Raw genomic sequence first — 17,729 nt, forward strand, 5'->3', positions numbered from 1 at the left:
TCCTTTTACATATTCTACATCAAAGGAATTGGTAGCACGGTGTCAGAATAAAATAGAGTGTATTTCACTGCTTCTTAATTTCTTTCAATTAGACTGAGATCATTTTCTTAAAGAGAGAAGAACATTTGTATTGCATTTTATTGTTTCTGAAAAGAGTAGGCCATATTTCCCTGAGATCACGGATTTGTCATATATTACGTTTTGGTCTTCTAACATTCTTCAGTGGATTTTCTCTAAAGTAGTATGTAAGAAAGAGTTGAATAGCAAAAAAGTAAATCAGGTAATAATTCTGAGACTTTTGGGTTTCTTACAACTGAGAAATATTGCTGACGGTGTATGGTCCTCAAGTGTGAAAATGTTCCTTGTGAATTGCTGGCATCCAAAATATGCACACAGCATTAAGGCTCATTTTTATCTTTTATTTTTCCAATCCTCTTTTCTTCTCAAGGTGTCCAAGTCACACAGAGCCACGGAATCTCACAGGTGTCTGAGAATTCCTCCTCCTGGGACTCTCTCTCAGATGATCTAGAACTGCAGCCCATCCTCACTGGGCTGTCCCTGTCCATGTACCTGGTCACAGTGCTGAGGAACCTGCTCATCATCCTGGCTGTCAGCTCTGACTCCCACCTCCACACACCCATTTGCTTTTTCCTCTCCAGCCTGTGCTGGGCTGACATCGCTTTCACCTTGGCCATGGTTCCCAAGATGTTTGTTGACATGCAGTCGCATAGCAGAGTCATCTCTTTTGCGGGCTGCCTGACACAGATGTCTTTCTTTGTCCTTTTCACATGTATAGAAGACATGCTTCTGACTCTGAAGGCCTATGATGGATTTGTGGCCATCTGTCGCCCTCTGCACTGTCCAGTCATCGTGAATCCTCACCTCTGTGTCTTCTTAGTTTTGGTGTCCTTTTTCCTTAGCCTGTTGGATTCCCAGCTGCACAGTTGGATTGTGTTACAATTCACCTTCTTCAAGAATGTGGAAATCTCTAATTTTGTCTGTGAGCCATCTCAACTTCTCAACCTTGCCTGTTCTGACAGCGTCATCAATAGCATACTGATATATTCGCATAGTACTATATTTGGTTTTCATCCCATTTCAGGGATCCTTTTGTCTTCCTATAAAATTGTCCCCTCCATTCTAAGGATTTTGTCATCAGATGGGAAGTCTAAAGCCTTCTCCACCTGTGGCTCTCACCTGGCAGTTGTTTGCTTATTTTATGGAACAGGCATTGGCGTGTACCTGACTTCAGCTGTGGCACCGCCCCCCAGGAATTGTGTGGTGGCATCAGTGATGTACACTCTGGTCACCCCCATGCTGAACCCTCTCATCTACTGCCTGAGAAACAGGGACATTCAAAGTGTCCTGTGGAGGCTGCGCAGCAGAACAGTCGAATCTCATGATCTGTTCCATCCTTTTTCTTGTGTGGGTAAGAAAGGACAACCACATTAAATCTCTACATCTGCAAATCCTGCCCCTGAGTCACAGTATTTTTGTCGCTTGATGGCTTTTATTCCTTTCCGCATTTCCTATGTGAATATTGCTTTCTTCGTTATGCCTTTAACTGGAATGTGTGAGTATTCTGGAATCCTTTGTTGAGCAGAAACCTCATGACTGAATCCTCTATACCTAGGCGGCCTCCTCTAGTTTCTCAGCAATAACCCTGTCATCCAGGTGGAATCACAACCATCTTTTTATATACATGAAGTCCTCACTTCATTTCGGAATTCCCTGAAAATTGACTTTATGGAGACAATGTACAGCAGGTCCTCCAACATCATTGGTGCATTCTAAGTTGTTTAGTTATAATGTTGGTGAGGAATCAGGGGTTTCACTATACAGAATTATGCTTAAAGGTGAGGTTTCCATGAGACTTTCAAAGATGTTAAGTGAGGACATACTGTACATCAAATTCATATCCTCTTCCAGAGTTCATGTGGAATTTCTTTATAAACTGCTTCTAGAGAATCTGTTTAGGTGGGTTGTGTGTAGAGATCCATGTCACCCGTCCTCAATCTTTGCTTTGAGTCATATCAACTGGGGAGCTTACAAATGATGAGGCCTGGGTCTTATTACCTGAGATTCTGATTTACGTGCACGTGTGTGAGTATGTGGGTTTTTTTTTTTTTTTTAAGCACCAGAGGTGGTTCCAATGATGAAGTTTTTGGAGGCATCAAGCTCCAGTGAGTAAGAACAGAAGTTAATTGTAATATGATTTCTTCAAATATGATCTTCAAATGCATTGTCCATCAACACCATACAAACGTTTATTATGCTGTATTTTCTTACCATTTAGCATTTTCTATTTTTTTCTTTTTCTTTTCTTTTTTTTTTTGTGTTGAGGCAGAGTTTCACTCTTGTTGCCCAGGCTGGAGTGCAATGGCACGATCTCGGCTCGCTGCAACCTCTGCCTCCCATATTCAAGCGATTCTCCTGTATCAGCCTTCCAAGTAGCTGGGATTACAGGCATGGGCTACCACGCCCAGCTAATTTTTTTTTTTTTTTTGTATTTTTACTAAAGACAGTGTTTCTCCATATTGGTCAGGCTGGCCTTGAACTCCCGACCTCAGGTGATCCACCTACTTCAGCCTCCCAATGTGCTGGGATTACAGGCATGAGTGACCGTGCCCAGCCACCACTTAGCATTTTCATTTTACGTTTGTTGAAGTTATACATTTAGACATACATTGATTGCTGCTTTGTTTTACACTTGCATATACATAGAATGGGAAATAGAAAAGAATAAAATGGGCACAGTATCCCTAAAGTTTCACATTCCAAGACACTTTAAAAATATTTGCTTTTTAGAAATTGGTTTCAATTAAGAAACTGTGGTATACACACACAATGAAGTATTATTCAGCCTAAAAACGATTAAAATCCTCTCCACTGCAGACAAAATGGATGAGATTGCAGGTGTGTATTATAAGTGAAATAAGCCAGGCACAGAATGACAAATATTGCATGTCCTCACTTGTATGTAGGAACAAAAAAGAAAATCTTGGCCAGGTGTGGTGGCTCAGGCCTGTAATCCCAGCACTTTGGGAGGCCGAGTCGCACGGATCACTTGAGGCCATGAGTTCAAGACCTGCCTGGCCAACATGGCGAAACCCCGTCTCTACTGAAAACAGAAACAATTAACCCGGCGTGGTGACACGTGCCTGTAGTCTCAGCTACTCGGAGGGCTGAGGCCCAAGAAGAGCTTGAACTCGGAAGGTGGAGGTTGCAGTGAGCCCGGATTGTGCCTGTATACTCCAACCTGGGCAACAGAAAGAGACTCCATCACCCACCTACACACAAAAGGAATCTCAGGAAGACAGAAAGTATAAAGGTGGTTAGCAGACGCTAGGAAGAAAACCAGTGGGATGGGTAATGAAGAGAAGTGGATAATTGGGTCCCAAAATACAGAAAGATGGAATAAGTGAGTTCTAGTGTTTGATAGTACAGTATGAAAATTTTAGTTCACAAGAATTTCTTGCATATTTCCAGATGCTTTGGTAAGAAGCTTCCTCACTTTCTCATTATGCTGGTTTTTAAGCTATTCTCTTTCTGCTCTTGAAATCGTGCTGCTTTCTTTGTTTTTGGTTTTTCATTTTGAGATGGAGTTTCACTCCTTCTGCCCAGGCAGGAGTGTAATGGTGCAATCTTGGCTCACCGCAACCTCTGCCTCCTGGGTTCAAGTGATTCTCCTGCCTCCACCTCCCAAGTAGCTGGCATTACAGGCATGCCCCAGCACACCCAGCTCATGTTGTATTTGTAGTAGAGACAGGGGTTTCTCCCTGTCGGTCAGGCTGGTCTTGAACACCTGCCCTCAGGTGATCCACCTGCCTCGGCCTCCCAAAGTGCTTGGATTACAGGTGTGAGCAACAGCGCCCGGCCTATGCTGCATCCTTATCTGTTGTCTGTCATTGTTTGTTTGTTTTTGAGCCCAGAAATAACTTCTCACCTATATGTTCAAATGACTTTTAACCTGAGTGCTAAGAAAGTTCTCTGGTGGAAAAGCAGCCTTTTCAAGAAGTGGTGTTGGAGAAACTTGATTTCCACATGCAGAAGAATGAAGGTGGACTCTATGTCACACCAGGTGCAAAAATTCACACAAACTGGATGAAAGACCTAACCCCAAGTGCTAAAAGTATACTATGCCTAAAAGAAAACATTGGCCACACTTTCATGACATCAGATTGGGCAATGCTTTCTGGGATATGACACCAAAAGCATAGGCAACAAGAGAAAATTAGATTCCTTGGATTACATCTAAATGACAGACACCTTTGTGCATCAAAAAACACTGTGAACTGAGTGAAAAGATAACCCATGGATTAGGAAAAATATTTGCAAATCATCTATCTGGAAAGAGGCTGATATCCCTCATATGTAAAGAACAGCTAGAACTAAACAACAAGAAACCCAGAGCATCCCATTAACCATGGTCAGAAGACTCGAGTAGATATGTCCCTAAAGAAGATATAGCAATGGCCAATAAGCATCGAAAATGATGTGGAAAATCACTAATCATAGGGAAGCGCAAATCAAACAAAGAATGAGATACCACACATTAGGATAGATATGATAAACAAACAAGCATTGGTGAAACTAGAGGGAAGTAGGAATGTTCGAATATGACTGGAGGGAATGTAAAACCATGAAGGAACAGGGAAAATAGTATGGCATGTCCTGGAGAAAGGAGAAACAGAATTATCAGATGTTCTCGCTGTTGCACTTGTGGGTACCTACCAAAAAGAATTAGAAGCCAGGAGTGGAAAGGATATTTGTACACCCATATTCATAGCAGCATTATTCACAACAGCCAAAATGTGGAAGCAACCCAAGTGTTTGTGGACAGATGAATGAAAAAGCACACCGCAGTTCATTCATGCAATGGAAGACTATTCAGCCTTAAAAAGGCAGGCACTTCTGGCCGGTGCGGTGGCTCATGCCTGGAATCCCAGCATCTTGGAAGATCAACGTGGGCGGATCACCTGATGTCAGGAATTCAAGACTAGCCTGGCCATCTTGGTGAAACCCTGTCTCTACTGAAAAAGCAAAAAATTAGACGAGCGTGGTGGCATATGCCTGTATTCCCAGTTACTTGGGAGGCTGAAGCACAAGAATCACTTGAACCCAGGAGGCGGAGGTTGCAGTGAGCCCAGATTGTGCCACTGCACTCCAGCCTGTGAAACAGAGTGACACTCCATGTAAGCACAAAATAAAACAAAACCAAAAACAAAAAACAAAAAATACCAAAAAAACAGACAGGCACTTCTGACACAGGCTGCAACATGGATGAACCTTGAAGACATTATCGTCAGTGAAATAAATAAATCCCAAAAGAATAAAGATGACCAGGCTCAGTGGCTCACACCTGTAACCCCAGCAGTTTGGGAGGCTGAGGAAGGTGGATCACTTAAGGTCAGGAGTTTGAGACCAGCCTGACCAATATGGGGAAAGCTCGTCTCTATTAAAAATACAAAAATTAGCTGGGCATGGTGGTGCATGCCTGTAATCCCAGCTACTCAGGAGACCGAGACACAAGAATTGCCTGAAGCCACGATGTGGAGGTTGCAGTGAGCCGAGACCATGTCACTGCACTCCAGCCTGGGTGACAGAGAAAGACTCTGTCTCCAAAACAACAGCAACAAAAAAAATTAAGAACAGTATGATTCCACTTATATCAAGGATCTAGAGTAGTTAAACTCATAGAGTTGCTAAATAGAATGGTGGCCCCCAGGAGTGGGTGAGAGAGAGGAACGGAGAGTTTGGTTAATGGGTGCAATTTCCATTTTGAAAGATAAAACTGTTCTGGAGATGATGGTGGTGATGGTTGCTAAACAATGTGAATGTCCTTAATGTGATTAAACTGTAAACTGAGAAATAGTGGAAATTGTAAAAGTGTATACTGGTCATTCTATATGAAATAATATATATTTATAATTTTTAATATTTATACGTGGTATATTTTCCCATCATAAAAGCTGAAAATTAAAGCAGTTGGATATTTAAAAAGAAAAGAATGAAGCGAATAATCCACACAAGCCTTCTCCTGATGAGAGGAAGAACCCCAAGGCTTCTATGGACACTCACTTTTCTCTTCTTGTTCTTGCAATATTATGAGGAAATCCTTAGAGGTTGGGGAACTTGGGCCACTCTGGCTAATAAGGAGCTCTGTGCCTTGAGCGCCCCAGGCCATAGAATAGTAAATACTCAGTCTGTGCCTCCAGCCCTGCTTGTGAAGTTCCAGGCCTGTGGGCTCCACACCCGTCACCTGTATCAGGAGGCTCCTGTCTCACCCTGTCTTCTTGCCAGCCTTGAGGATGGAGTCTGAGCCTCCAACGTGCACCACGCAGGGAGGACAGTTGACCTGTTCTCCGTGGTCATGGCCCAGCAGAGGGGAAGAGCGGTTCAGTGAGTGCTGCGGGATGGTCGGGAGCCTTGTTTTCCTTCCTCCTCCTCAGGACAAACAAGAGAGTGCGGTGGGCAGATGGGAGGAGACCAATGTGCAAACTGTCAGCTCAGCAGAGTGTGGAGATTCTATTCTTGGTTGTGGTGGGGGGTCTCAGAAATCTAATTCCAAATTTTGCTTTCCTCCCCCACTGGTTGTCCTTTTCACAGACATCTCACCCATGATAGCAGGGAATGAGTCCCTCTAAACTATTCCCTCAGAACAACAAAAAGATGATGAAGGTGATGGTGAGGATAAAGAGGATGATGACAGACACCACGGCATCATGAACCCTTAACTGAGGGCTTCCTAAAGGCCAGGATCTCAGCTCTGTGCTCTATGCAGCTTGTTTCATTTCATCTGTGTAGTGTCTCAGCTATTAGTGCACATTTCATGATGATTTTACAGACTAGAAAAGGAGCAACACATTTTCATAGAACTTGTACCAGATCATGAAGTCAAAAAGGGTGAAGTCCAACTTGAACCAGGCAGTCTAAGTCCAGAAACATGACATTTGGCCAGTCCTCTCCATGCATCAAGTCTACCCTCTCAAATCCTTATCACTCAGGCTGATGCCCCTGCTCACTGTGCCCTTCCATTTGGGGGTTCCTTATAGACCACAGCTAGACCAGTGGATGCCACAGTCACTGTGTCAAGTATGGAAAGGACAGCTGAGATCACATCAAAGATTCCAGAAATAATTGGCACAGGATCATTTGGGATGCATCTCTCCCTTGGCCCTGTTCCTGGCTTTCCTTACAGCTCTCGACTTCCTCAAAGGAGTCATCAATTCAGAGTTTGCCTTCCATTCCTATTGAGGAAGCTGGAAAGCATTTCAAAAATGCTCCTCAGATGTGCCTGTGGTTAAGACCTCTGAGCTCTGCTTAAAACGTTTTGAAGTTGGGCAAGGTGGCTCATGCCTGTAATCCCAGCACTTTGGGAGGCTGAGGCAGGTGAATCACAAGGTCAGGAGTTCAAGACCAGCCTGGCCAACATGGTGAAACCCCGTCTCTACTAAAAACAGAAAAAGTTAGCTGGGTGTAGTGGCAGGCGCCTGTAATCCCAGCTACTTGGCAGGCTGAGGCAGGAGAATAGCTTGAACCTGGGATGTGGAGGTTGCAGTGAGCCGAGATCACTCCACTGCACTCCAGCCTGGACCCAGCACTCCCATCGGAGTTGATTTCTAGTTGATCCAATGAAAGTGAGCGATGATTAAACCGATCGTGAGTGCCCGCTCTGTGATCTCTATGTGATGGATGCATTAAGTCAAGGCAAAGTGAATTTTAGATACATTCATTAATATTTTAAGCTTAAACTCCATGCAATTCAATGGAAATATCCCCTGAGCTGAAGTTCTGGTTTCCCTGCATTCCAGACAGGACATTTTATTTTGTCTTTATCTCAGTAAGTACTGAGTATTGTGAGAGGAACAAGTGAGTCTCTTTTGTTTCTGATTCCCCAGAGCCAATATCTTGCTTGGCACATAGGAGAGAGCAAAAGTAAAAATCTATGTGAATTATTGAATTGACGCTTCCTTGGTTCACAAAAATTGGCTGTCATCAGTGTGACTTTGATGTACTTGATTCTTTTTGTTGTTTGTTTTTTGAGACGGAGTTTTGCTCTTGTTGCCCAGGCTGGAGTGCAGTGGTGTGATCTCAGCTCACTGTAGCCTCTGCCTCCCAAGTTCAAGCCATTCTCCTGCCTCAGCCTCCCAAGTAGCTGGGACTACAGGCACACGCCGCCATACCGGGTGACATTTTTGTATTTTTAGTAGAGGTGGGGTTTCACCATGTTGGCCAGGATGATGTTGATCTCCTGACATCGTGATCTGCCCTCCTCGGCCTCCTAAAGTGCTGGGATTACAGGCCTAAGCCATGGCGTCTGGCCAAACTTTCTGATGAGAACTCTAAGTCCACCTAAGCTAAGGACAGGAATTATAGCTTACATGAATTTTAACACAAGACCCACCGATTGGAGTAAGCAATTACTCTCTTGAAGGAGAAAAGTCAGAAAACATAATGATGAAATCACTAGGACCTAACTGGCATGTGGAACTACTTTCTGCTTAGGAACTATTAACTTTAATTTCATTTCCAGATGGCATGGTCTCAGCTGTTATACAGTGTTTATAAATGTCTACATCAAAGGAATTTGCATCAATCTATTCGAATCAAATAAAATATTTGAGTTCTTAATTTCCTTTAATTAGGATAACCATTTTCTTAAAGTGAAGAGAATGGTTTCATTACATATTTTTCTTTGGAAAAGATAGGCTGTATTTTCTAGCAATTATGAATTTGTTAGATATGATGATCTGGTTCTTGGAACATTCTTGAATCTAGTGTCTCTAAGGCAGGTGTGTAGAGCAAGAAGTGAATAACACACAAATCAATGATGAAAGCATTAGAAGATGATTGAGTTTTTCAGAATTGCAAAATATTGCTGAGTGTGGATTGCTCTGAAATCTGAAAACATTACTTGTGAATTGCTTCTATCCAAAATGCAGACACGATGCTGGGTGTTGGTTTACTTGTTTCTGATTTTTCAACCCTCTTTTCTAGGCAAAAGTTGTCCAAACTCTACAGACCCACAAAATCTAACAGATGTCTCTCTATTCCTCCTCCTAGAACTCTCAGAGGATCCAGAACTGCAGCCGGTCCTCACTGGGCTGTTCCTGTCCCTGTGCTTGGTCACAGTGCTGGGGAACACACTCATCCTCCTGGCCGTCAGCCCTGACTCCCACCTCCACACCCCCATGTACTTCTTCCTCTCCAACCTGTCCTTGCCTGACATCGGTTTCACCTCCACCACGGTCCCCAAGATGATTGTGGACATCCAATCTCACAGCAGAGTCATCTCCTAGGCAGGCTGCCTGACTCAGATGTCTCTCTTTGCCATTTTTGGAGGCATGGAAGAGAGACATACTCCTGAGTGTGAAGGCCTATGACCGGTTTGTAGCCACCTGTCACCCTCTGTATCATTCAGCCATCATGAAGCCGTGTTTCTGTGGCTTTCTAGTTTTGTTGTCTTTTTTTTTTCTCGGTCTTTTAGACGTCCAGCTGCACAACATGATTGCCTTGCAAATGGCCTGCTTTGAGGATGTGGAAATTCCTAATTTCCTCTGTGACCCTTCTCAACTCCCCATCTTGCATGTTGTGACACCTTCACCGATAACATCATCATGTATCTCCCTGCCACCATATTTGGTTTCCTTCCCATCACGGGGACCCTTTTCTTTTACTCTAAAATTCTTTCCTCCATTCTGAGGGTTTCATCATCAGGTGGGAAGTATAAAGCTTCGCCACCTGTGGGTCTCACCTGTCAGTTGTTTGCTTATTTTATGGAACAGGCGTTGGAAGGTACCTCAGTTCAGATGTGTCATCTTCCCCGAGACAGGGTGCAGTGGCCTCAATGATGTACACGGTGGTCATCCCCATGTCACCCTCTGTGACATTAGGAGTAGCATCTTTCTAAAATATTATGAATAATTTTGAAAAATGTACACCCCCTGTGACATTAGAAGTAACATCACCCGAGGATATAAGAAATAATATCAGATTGTGTACCTGCATTGTGACATCAGTAGTAACATCACTTTAGGGTATTACCAATATTATCAGAGTGTGAAGACCTTCTGTGACATTAGGAGTAACATCACCCTACAATATTGGGAATAATACCACACGATGTACACCGCCTGTGACATTAGTGGTAACATTTCTTTAGGATATTACTAATAATATGACAGGGTGCACAGCCCCTGTGATATTAGGAGTAACATATCCGAAAAAACTTTACAAATAATATCACGGTTTGTACACCATGTGTGACATTAGGAGTAACATCCCCCAAAACGATTATGAATAACTTCACAGATTGTACACCCTCTGTGATATTAGCAGTAAACATCTTTCTAGAACGTGAAGAATACTATCACAGGGTGGACACCCCTGTGACATGAGGAGGAACATCACTCTAGGATATTAGGAATAATACAACAATGTGTACACAATTTGTATCGTAGCAGTAACATCCCTCTGGGATACTAGGAATCATAGCACAGAAAGCACACCCCCTGTGACAATAGGAGTAACATCCCCTTAGGATATTATGAATAATATCACAAGGTGTACACGCATTGTGACATTAGTAAAAATATCCAGCTAGTAGATTGTGAATAATATCACAGCGTGTACAGATTTGCGACATTAGGAGTAACATCCCCCTAGAATATTACGAATAATATCACAGGGTGTACACACCCTGCGACTTTAGGGTAATCATCACCCTGGATTACTACAAATAATTTCACAGGATGTTAAACCCCTGTGACAATAGGAATAATATACTTCCACGATACGATGAATAATATCACAGTGGGTGTACACACTGTGATATTATTCGTCGTATCGTGGAAGTATATTATTCCACAGTGTGTACAAATAATTTCACAGGATGTTAAACCCCTGTGACAATAGGAATAATATACTTCCACGATATGACGAATAATATCACAGTGTGTACACCCACTGTGATATTATTCATCATATCGTGGAAGTATATTATTCCACAGTGTGTACACCCACTGTGATATTAAAAGTTATCCCTCCCTCAGATATTGTGAATCATATCACAGGGTGTACACCATGTGTTCACACCCACTGTGATTTTTAAAGTAATGTCTCCTCAGGATATTACGAATAATTTCAAGGGGTTTACACACCCTATGACATTAAGACAGCATCCCTTTAGGATATTCGAAATAATATCCCAGGGCGTACACCCTATGTGACATTATGAGTAACATCTTCCTAGGATATTACGAATAAGATCCCACAGTTGACACCCCCTGTGATTTTAAAGGTAAAATCCCCCTAGAATATTGCTAATCATAACACGGGATGTACACCCCTGTGACGTTAGGAGTAACATCCTCCCAGGATATTATGAATAATATCAGAAGGTGTACACACATGGTGACATTTGTAGTAATATCCCGCTAGTATATTGTGAATACTATCACAGGGTATACACCCTTGTGACTTTAGAAGTAACATCCCCCCGGAATATTCTGAATAATATCACAGGGTGTACACCTCCTGTGACTTTAGGAGTATCATCCCGCTAAAGTATTACGAATAATGTCACAGGGGGTTAGCCTGTCTAATATCACAGGGCGTACACCCCCTGTGATATTAGACAGGCTAACCCCCTGTGACATTAGGAGGAACATCTTTCTAGAACATCATGAGTAATATCACGATGTGTACACCCTTTGAGACTTTAAAAGTAAAATCCCCCTAAGATATTCTGAATAATATCACAGAGAGTACACCCCGTGTGACAGGGGGAATAACCCGTGAGGATATAAGGAATAATATCAGAGGGTGTACACGTATTGTGACATTAGTAGTAACATCCCGCTAGGATATTACGAATAATATCACAAGGTGTACACGCCGGGTGACATTAATTTATGTCACTTTCCCCTAGAATATGACCCATAACAATACAGGGTGTAGAACACCTGTGATTTATGAGTAACATTTCTATAGAATATTACAAGTAATATCATTCGGTGTGCACCCCGTGTGACATTAGGAGTAACATCCCACGAAACTGTGACGAAGAATTTCCAAAGGTGTACACCCTCTATGACATTACAAGTAACATCTCGCTAGGATATTACAAAGAATATCACAGGGTATACAGCCCCTGTGACATGAGAAGTAATGTCTTTTCAGGATATCACGAATAATAAAACAAGATGTACCCACCCTGTGACATTAGGTGTGACATCCGTCTAGGAGACTACGAATACTATCGCAGCGAACACATCCCCTGTGACAATAGGAGTAACATCCCCGTAGGATATTATGAATAATATCACAAGAGTACACACATTGTGACTTCGGTGCTAACATCCCTCTCATATACTGTGAATAATATCACAGGGGTGTACACTCCTGTGATATTACATTAGGAGTAACATCTCTCTAGAGTATTACAAATAATATCATAGGGGGTACATGGGCCTTTGGTTTAGGAGTAATATTTCCCTAGGATATTACTAATAATATCACGGTGTGTACACTCACTGTGATATTAGCAGTCCCATTTTCCTAGGATATTATGAATAATATCACAGTAGGTGTTCACACATAATGTGTACACCATGTGTGTACACCCAATGTGATAGTGGAAGTAATATATCCCTAGGATCTTACAAATAATATCAAAGGGTGTACACCCCATGTGACATTAAAAGTAACGTCCCTTTTGGATATTCCGAATGCTATCATAATGTGTGATATTGGGAGTGTGATATTAGGAATAACCTCTTCCTGGGATAACCCATGTGATATTAGGAGTAACCTCTTCCTATGATATTACGAAAAACATCACAGGGTGTACATCCCTGTGACTTGAAAAGTAACACCCCCCTAGAATATTATGAATAATATAACAGGGTGTACACCCCCTGTGACATTAGGAGTAACATCTCCCTAGGATATTACGAATAATGTCACTGGGGCTCACCCTCTGTGACATTAGCAGCAACATCTTTCTAGGCTATTATGAATGACATCGCAGGGTGTAAACTCACTGTGATATTAGAAGGAATATCTCCCTAGGATATAAGCTATCATATCACAGAGTGTACACACATGGTGTATACCCACTGTGTTATTGGCAGCAATGTCTCCCTATGTTATTATGAGAAATAGCACAGCGTGTACCCCCTGTGGGTTACTAGAAGTAATATTTACCATGGATATCACAAATCATATCACAGGGTGTACACACATGGGGTACACCCACTGTGATATTAGGAGTTACATGTCTCAAAAATATGACAAATAATATCCCAGTGGGTGTACCCCATGTGTGTACACCCACTGTGATATTTAAAGTAATATCTCTTTATAAGATTACAAATAATATTGAAGGGTGTACTCCCCACATGACATTAGGAGTCACATTCCCCTACAATCTCGGGAACAATATCACACGGTGTACATCCCTGTAACGTTAGGAGTAACATCCCCCCTGAATATTGCTAGTAATATCACAAGGTGTACACGTATTGTGACATTAGTAGTAATATTCTGCTAGTATATTTTCAAAAATATCACAGAAGGAACACACCTGTGACATTAAGAGTAACATCCCCCTAGAATAGTAAGAATAATATCATGGAGTGTACACCCCCAGTGACATTAGAAGTATCATCTCGCTAGAATATTATGAATAATGTCACAGGGTGTCATCTTCTGTGACAATAGGAGTATAGACCCCTGGGAAATTATGCATACTATCACAGGGTGTACACCCCTGTGACATTAGGAGTAACATCTTTCTAGAATATCATGAATAATATCACAATGTCTACAACCCTGTGTCATTGAAAGTAAAATTGCCCTAGGATATTACTAAATAGAACACAGAGAGTACACTCCGTGTGATATTAGAAGGAACATCCCCCGAGGATATAATGAATAATATCAGAGAATGAACCTGCATAGGGACATCAGTAGTAACACCTCTTCAGGATAATACGAATAATATCAAAGGGTGTACACGAATTGTGAAATTAGTAGTGAACACCGGCTAGCATATTACGAATTTTATGACAGGGTCTACACGCCCTGTGACATTAGCAGTAACGTTTTCCTAGACTATTACAAAGAATATTAAAGGGTGTACGGGACCTGTGATTTACGAGTAACATTTCTATAGAATATTGCACGTAATATCACTGTGTGTACACCCCGTGTGACCTTAGGGGTAACATCGCACAAAATTATAACGAATAATTTCACAAGGTGTACACCCTCTGTGACATTAAAAGTAACATTTCCCTAGAAAATGACGATAATATCACAGAGTGTAAGCCCTCTGTGATATGAGGAGTGACATCTTATAAGGATAATACGAGTAATTTCACAAAGTGTACAAACCCTGTGACATAAGGAGTGACATCCCTCCAGGATATTATGAATAATATCAAAGGGAACATACCCAGTGTGACAATAAAAGTAACCTCCCCTTAGGAGATTGAGAAAAACACAACAAGGTGAACACACATTGTGACATCATTATTAACGTCCCACTAGGATACTGGGAAGAATATCACAGTGTGTAGAGTCCTGTGACATCAGGATGAACATTCCCTTCCAATATTACGAATAATATCGCAGGGTGTCAGCCCCCTGTGACTTTAGTAGTGGTATCTTCCTAGAATACGGAAAATAATGTCCCAGGGTGTTAACCAAGTGGGGCAGTAGAGAAAAGACAATAAGAGTACTTGAGTAATGTCACCCCCCTCTCCCCCCCTGGATATTACGATCCACATCGCAGGGGGGCGGAGACACCCCCCACGATGCGGGGAGAAATGTCACCCCCCTCTCCCCCCCTGGATATTACGATCCACATCGCAGGGGAGCGGAGACGCCCCCCGCGATGCGGGGAGTAATGTCACCCCCCTCTCCCCCCCTGGATATTACGGTCCAGGGTAGTCACACAGCGTGTGGACGTTATTGTCAGTAATATCTTCTCTGCCCCTGGAAATTACCAACTATATCACAGACGGGTGTACATCCTTTGCACTATTTGCAGTAATAGCATCCTCTTCCCCCTCGATATTAAGAACAATATCACAGGAGTGTTTCTACCCCCAGCGGCATTGGGTGTAGTATCATCCTCTCCCACGTTGAAATTAGGAGCAATATCACTGGGGGCGTGTCCACCTTATGCGATATTGATAGTAGCATCGTCCTCTTCTCTCCTGGATCATGGAAGCAATGTCACTGGGGTGGTGTACACTTTCTGCGGTATTGGGAGTAAGATCATTCTCTCCGCCTTGGAATATTAAGGGCCATATCACAGGGGGGGCTGTACACACCCTGTGCTGTTAAGAAGAATGTTATACTCTCCTGCCCTGCACATTAGAAAACATATCACAGAGTGGGTGTACACCTACTGCGATATTGAACGTAATATCACGCTCTCTCCCTCCCTGGACATTAGGAACAATATCACAGGTGGGTGTACACCCACTGAGGTATTAGGTGCAATATTAGTATTAATTATTCCTCATTTGTTATTCACATGAATATGAATTACCAATATTAATATGAAGAAATAATTGCCAATAAAATGTTTTCACATTATTATTAGTATTAATTATTAATATTAATATCAATTATTAGGAGCCAGTATTACTCTTTTCTAATGAATAAGGTCAATATCGGTTATTAATATCAGGCATTATTAATCATTAATATGAATCCTTTATTGCTATCATGAGCATAACTGTTTAATATTAATTTTCATTATTATCGATATTGATTTTAAAAATTATAGTATCAGTTATTAATATTGATAATTATAATTAATACTAATATATACTAATAATTATTGATATTAATTAATAATTGATATTATTAGTTGATATTATTAATTTATAATTGATATTATTAATTTCAATATGTAATTTGCACCATTCCACACAGTATTGCAGAAAAGGTACACGCCCCCTGTGATGTTGTTCCTAAAAGCCGGGGGTAGACGATGACATTACTCCAAATAACGCACTGGGTGTACATCCCTTCTGTGATCTTGTTGCTTATATATAGGCGGGGAGAGGACGGTATTAATCCCAATAATCCAGAACGTGTAGACCTCCCCTGTGTTATTCTCCCTAATATCCAACGGTGGAGAGGAAGATATACCTCCCAATTTCGCAGGGGTAGTACACCACCCCTGTGACATTGCTCCTAATGTCCAGGGGTAGAGAAAATGATATGACTCTCAATATGGCAAGGGGTGAACACCCCCTCCATGATATTGTTCCTAATATTCAGGGGGGAAGAGTATGATATTACTCCCAATATCACAGGGGGTGTACTCCCCATATCCCAGGTTGTGGATAGTATCCCGATCTGTGATAGACTCCGCCACGATGCGGGAGTAATGTCATCCCCCTCTTCTTCCCTTGCTATTACGATACACATCGCAAGAGGGAGGGCGACCCCGCGATGCGGGGAGAAATATCACCACCCTCACCCCTGATATTACGAGCCACATCTCAGCGGGGTAGACACCCCCAATGATGCGGGGAGTAATATCTATCCCCCTTCCCCATGTATATTAGGAGCCACATCTCAGGGGCGTGGACACCCCCGGCTGATGCGCAGAGTAATATCAAGCCCCGTCCCTCCCTGCATGTTAGCAGCCACTGTGGACACGCAGTGTATTTACCATATTTCCAGTAAGATCATCTTTTCCATTGAACCTTATGAACAAGATCACAGAGGGGTGTACCCCTCCTGCAATACTGGGGGTAATAGCGTTCTCTCCTCCACTGTATACTGGGAACAATATCACAGGGGCGTGTATTCCGCCTTGCATCCTGAGAGTCATATCATACTTACCTTCCATATATTAAGAACAATATCAAAGGGGGGGTGGACACTTTGACGATATTGGGAGTAACATCATTCTCTCTACCCCTGGATATTACTAGCAATATCACAGGGGGATGTGCATTTTTTGTGATATTGAGAGTAGTATTATTGTCTTCCCTGCTGGATATTAAAAACAATACCACAAGGGACGTCAAACCACCTGCCAAATTTGAGGGAATGTTATCCTCTCCACCCGCCTCCGCGCCCGGATATTAGAGAGAATAACACAGGGGTAATGTACACCCACTGCTTGATTGGGAGAAGGATCATCCTCTCCCTTCTTGGATATTAGGAACAATATCACGGGTGGGAGGGGGTGGTGTACTGCCTCTGCGATATTGGGAGTAAAATTATCCTCTCTTCCCCTGGATATTAGGAAGTGTATCAGAGGCGGAGGGTGCACACTCCCTGTGATATTCAATGTAATCTTATGCTCTCCCTCCCAGGGTATTAAGAAAAATATTACAGGAGGGGTGTACACCCTCTGCGATATTGAGTCATATCATCCTCTTTCACTCTGGATATTAGGAACAATATCACAGGGGTGTGTACACCCCCTGCGATATTGGGAGTAATACCATCCTGTCACCCTGAGGAGAGAAGCCATTTCTCTACCGTCTCCTGTCTCTGAAGAGGAGGAGAAAGTAAAAGTTGAAAAACAACAGGAATGAAGTCAGTGGCAAGACCAGCAGGTGGCACTGATAAGCCAGCCTGAGGTGAAAAGATTAACCCCTGCCCCCCAACTCTAAGCACATGTGCTCTCAATCCATCACGACTCTTTCACGTGGAACCCCTTAGAGTGTAAGCCCTTAAATGGGCCA

At 42.4% G+C, this 17,729-nt stretch overlaps 1 protein-coding gene across 1 annotated transcript; it reads left to right on the plus strand.

The window, feature by feature from the left end:
- The first annotated feature begins 452 nt into the window (after positions 1-452).
- Positions 453-1,452, plus strand: LOC129042744 (olfactory receptor 7E24-like). Its single transcript, XM_054499035.2, has one exon. The coding sequence runs from the start codon at positions 565-567 to the stop codon at positions 1,450-1,452; it is 888 nt and encodes a 295-aa protein (XP_054355010.2). The 5' UTR covers positions 453-564.
- The last annotated feature ends 16,277 nt before the right edge of the window (positions 1,453-17,729 follow it).

Source organism: Pongo pygmaeus, chromosome 7 (genome assembly GCF_028885625.2).
Source record: "Pongo pygmaeus isolate AG05252 chromosome 7, NHGRI_mPonPyg2-v2.0_pri, whole genome shotgun sequence".
Taxonomy (NCBI): domain Eukaryota; kingdom Metazoa; phylum Chordata; class Mammalia; order Primates; family Hominidae; genus Pongo; species Pongo pygmaeus.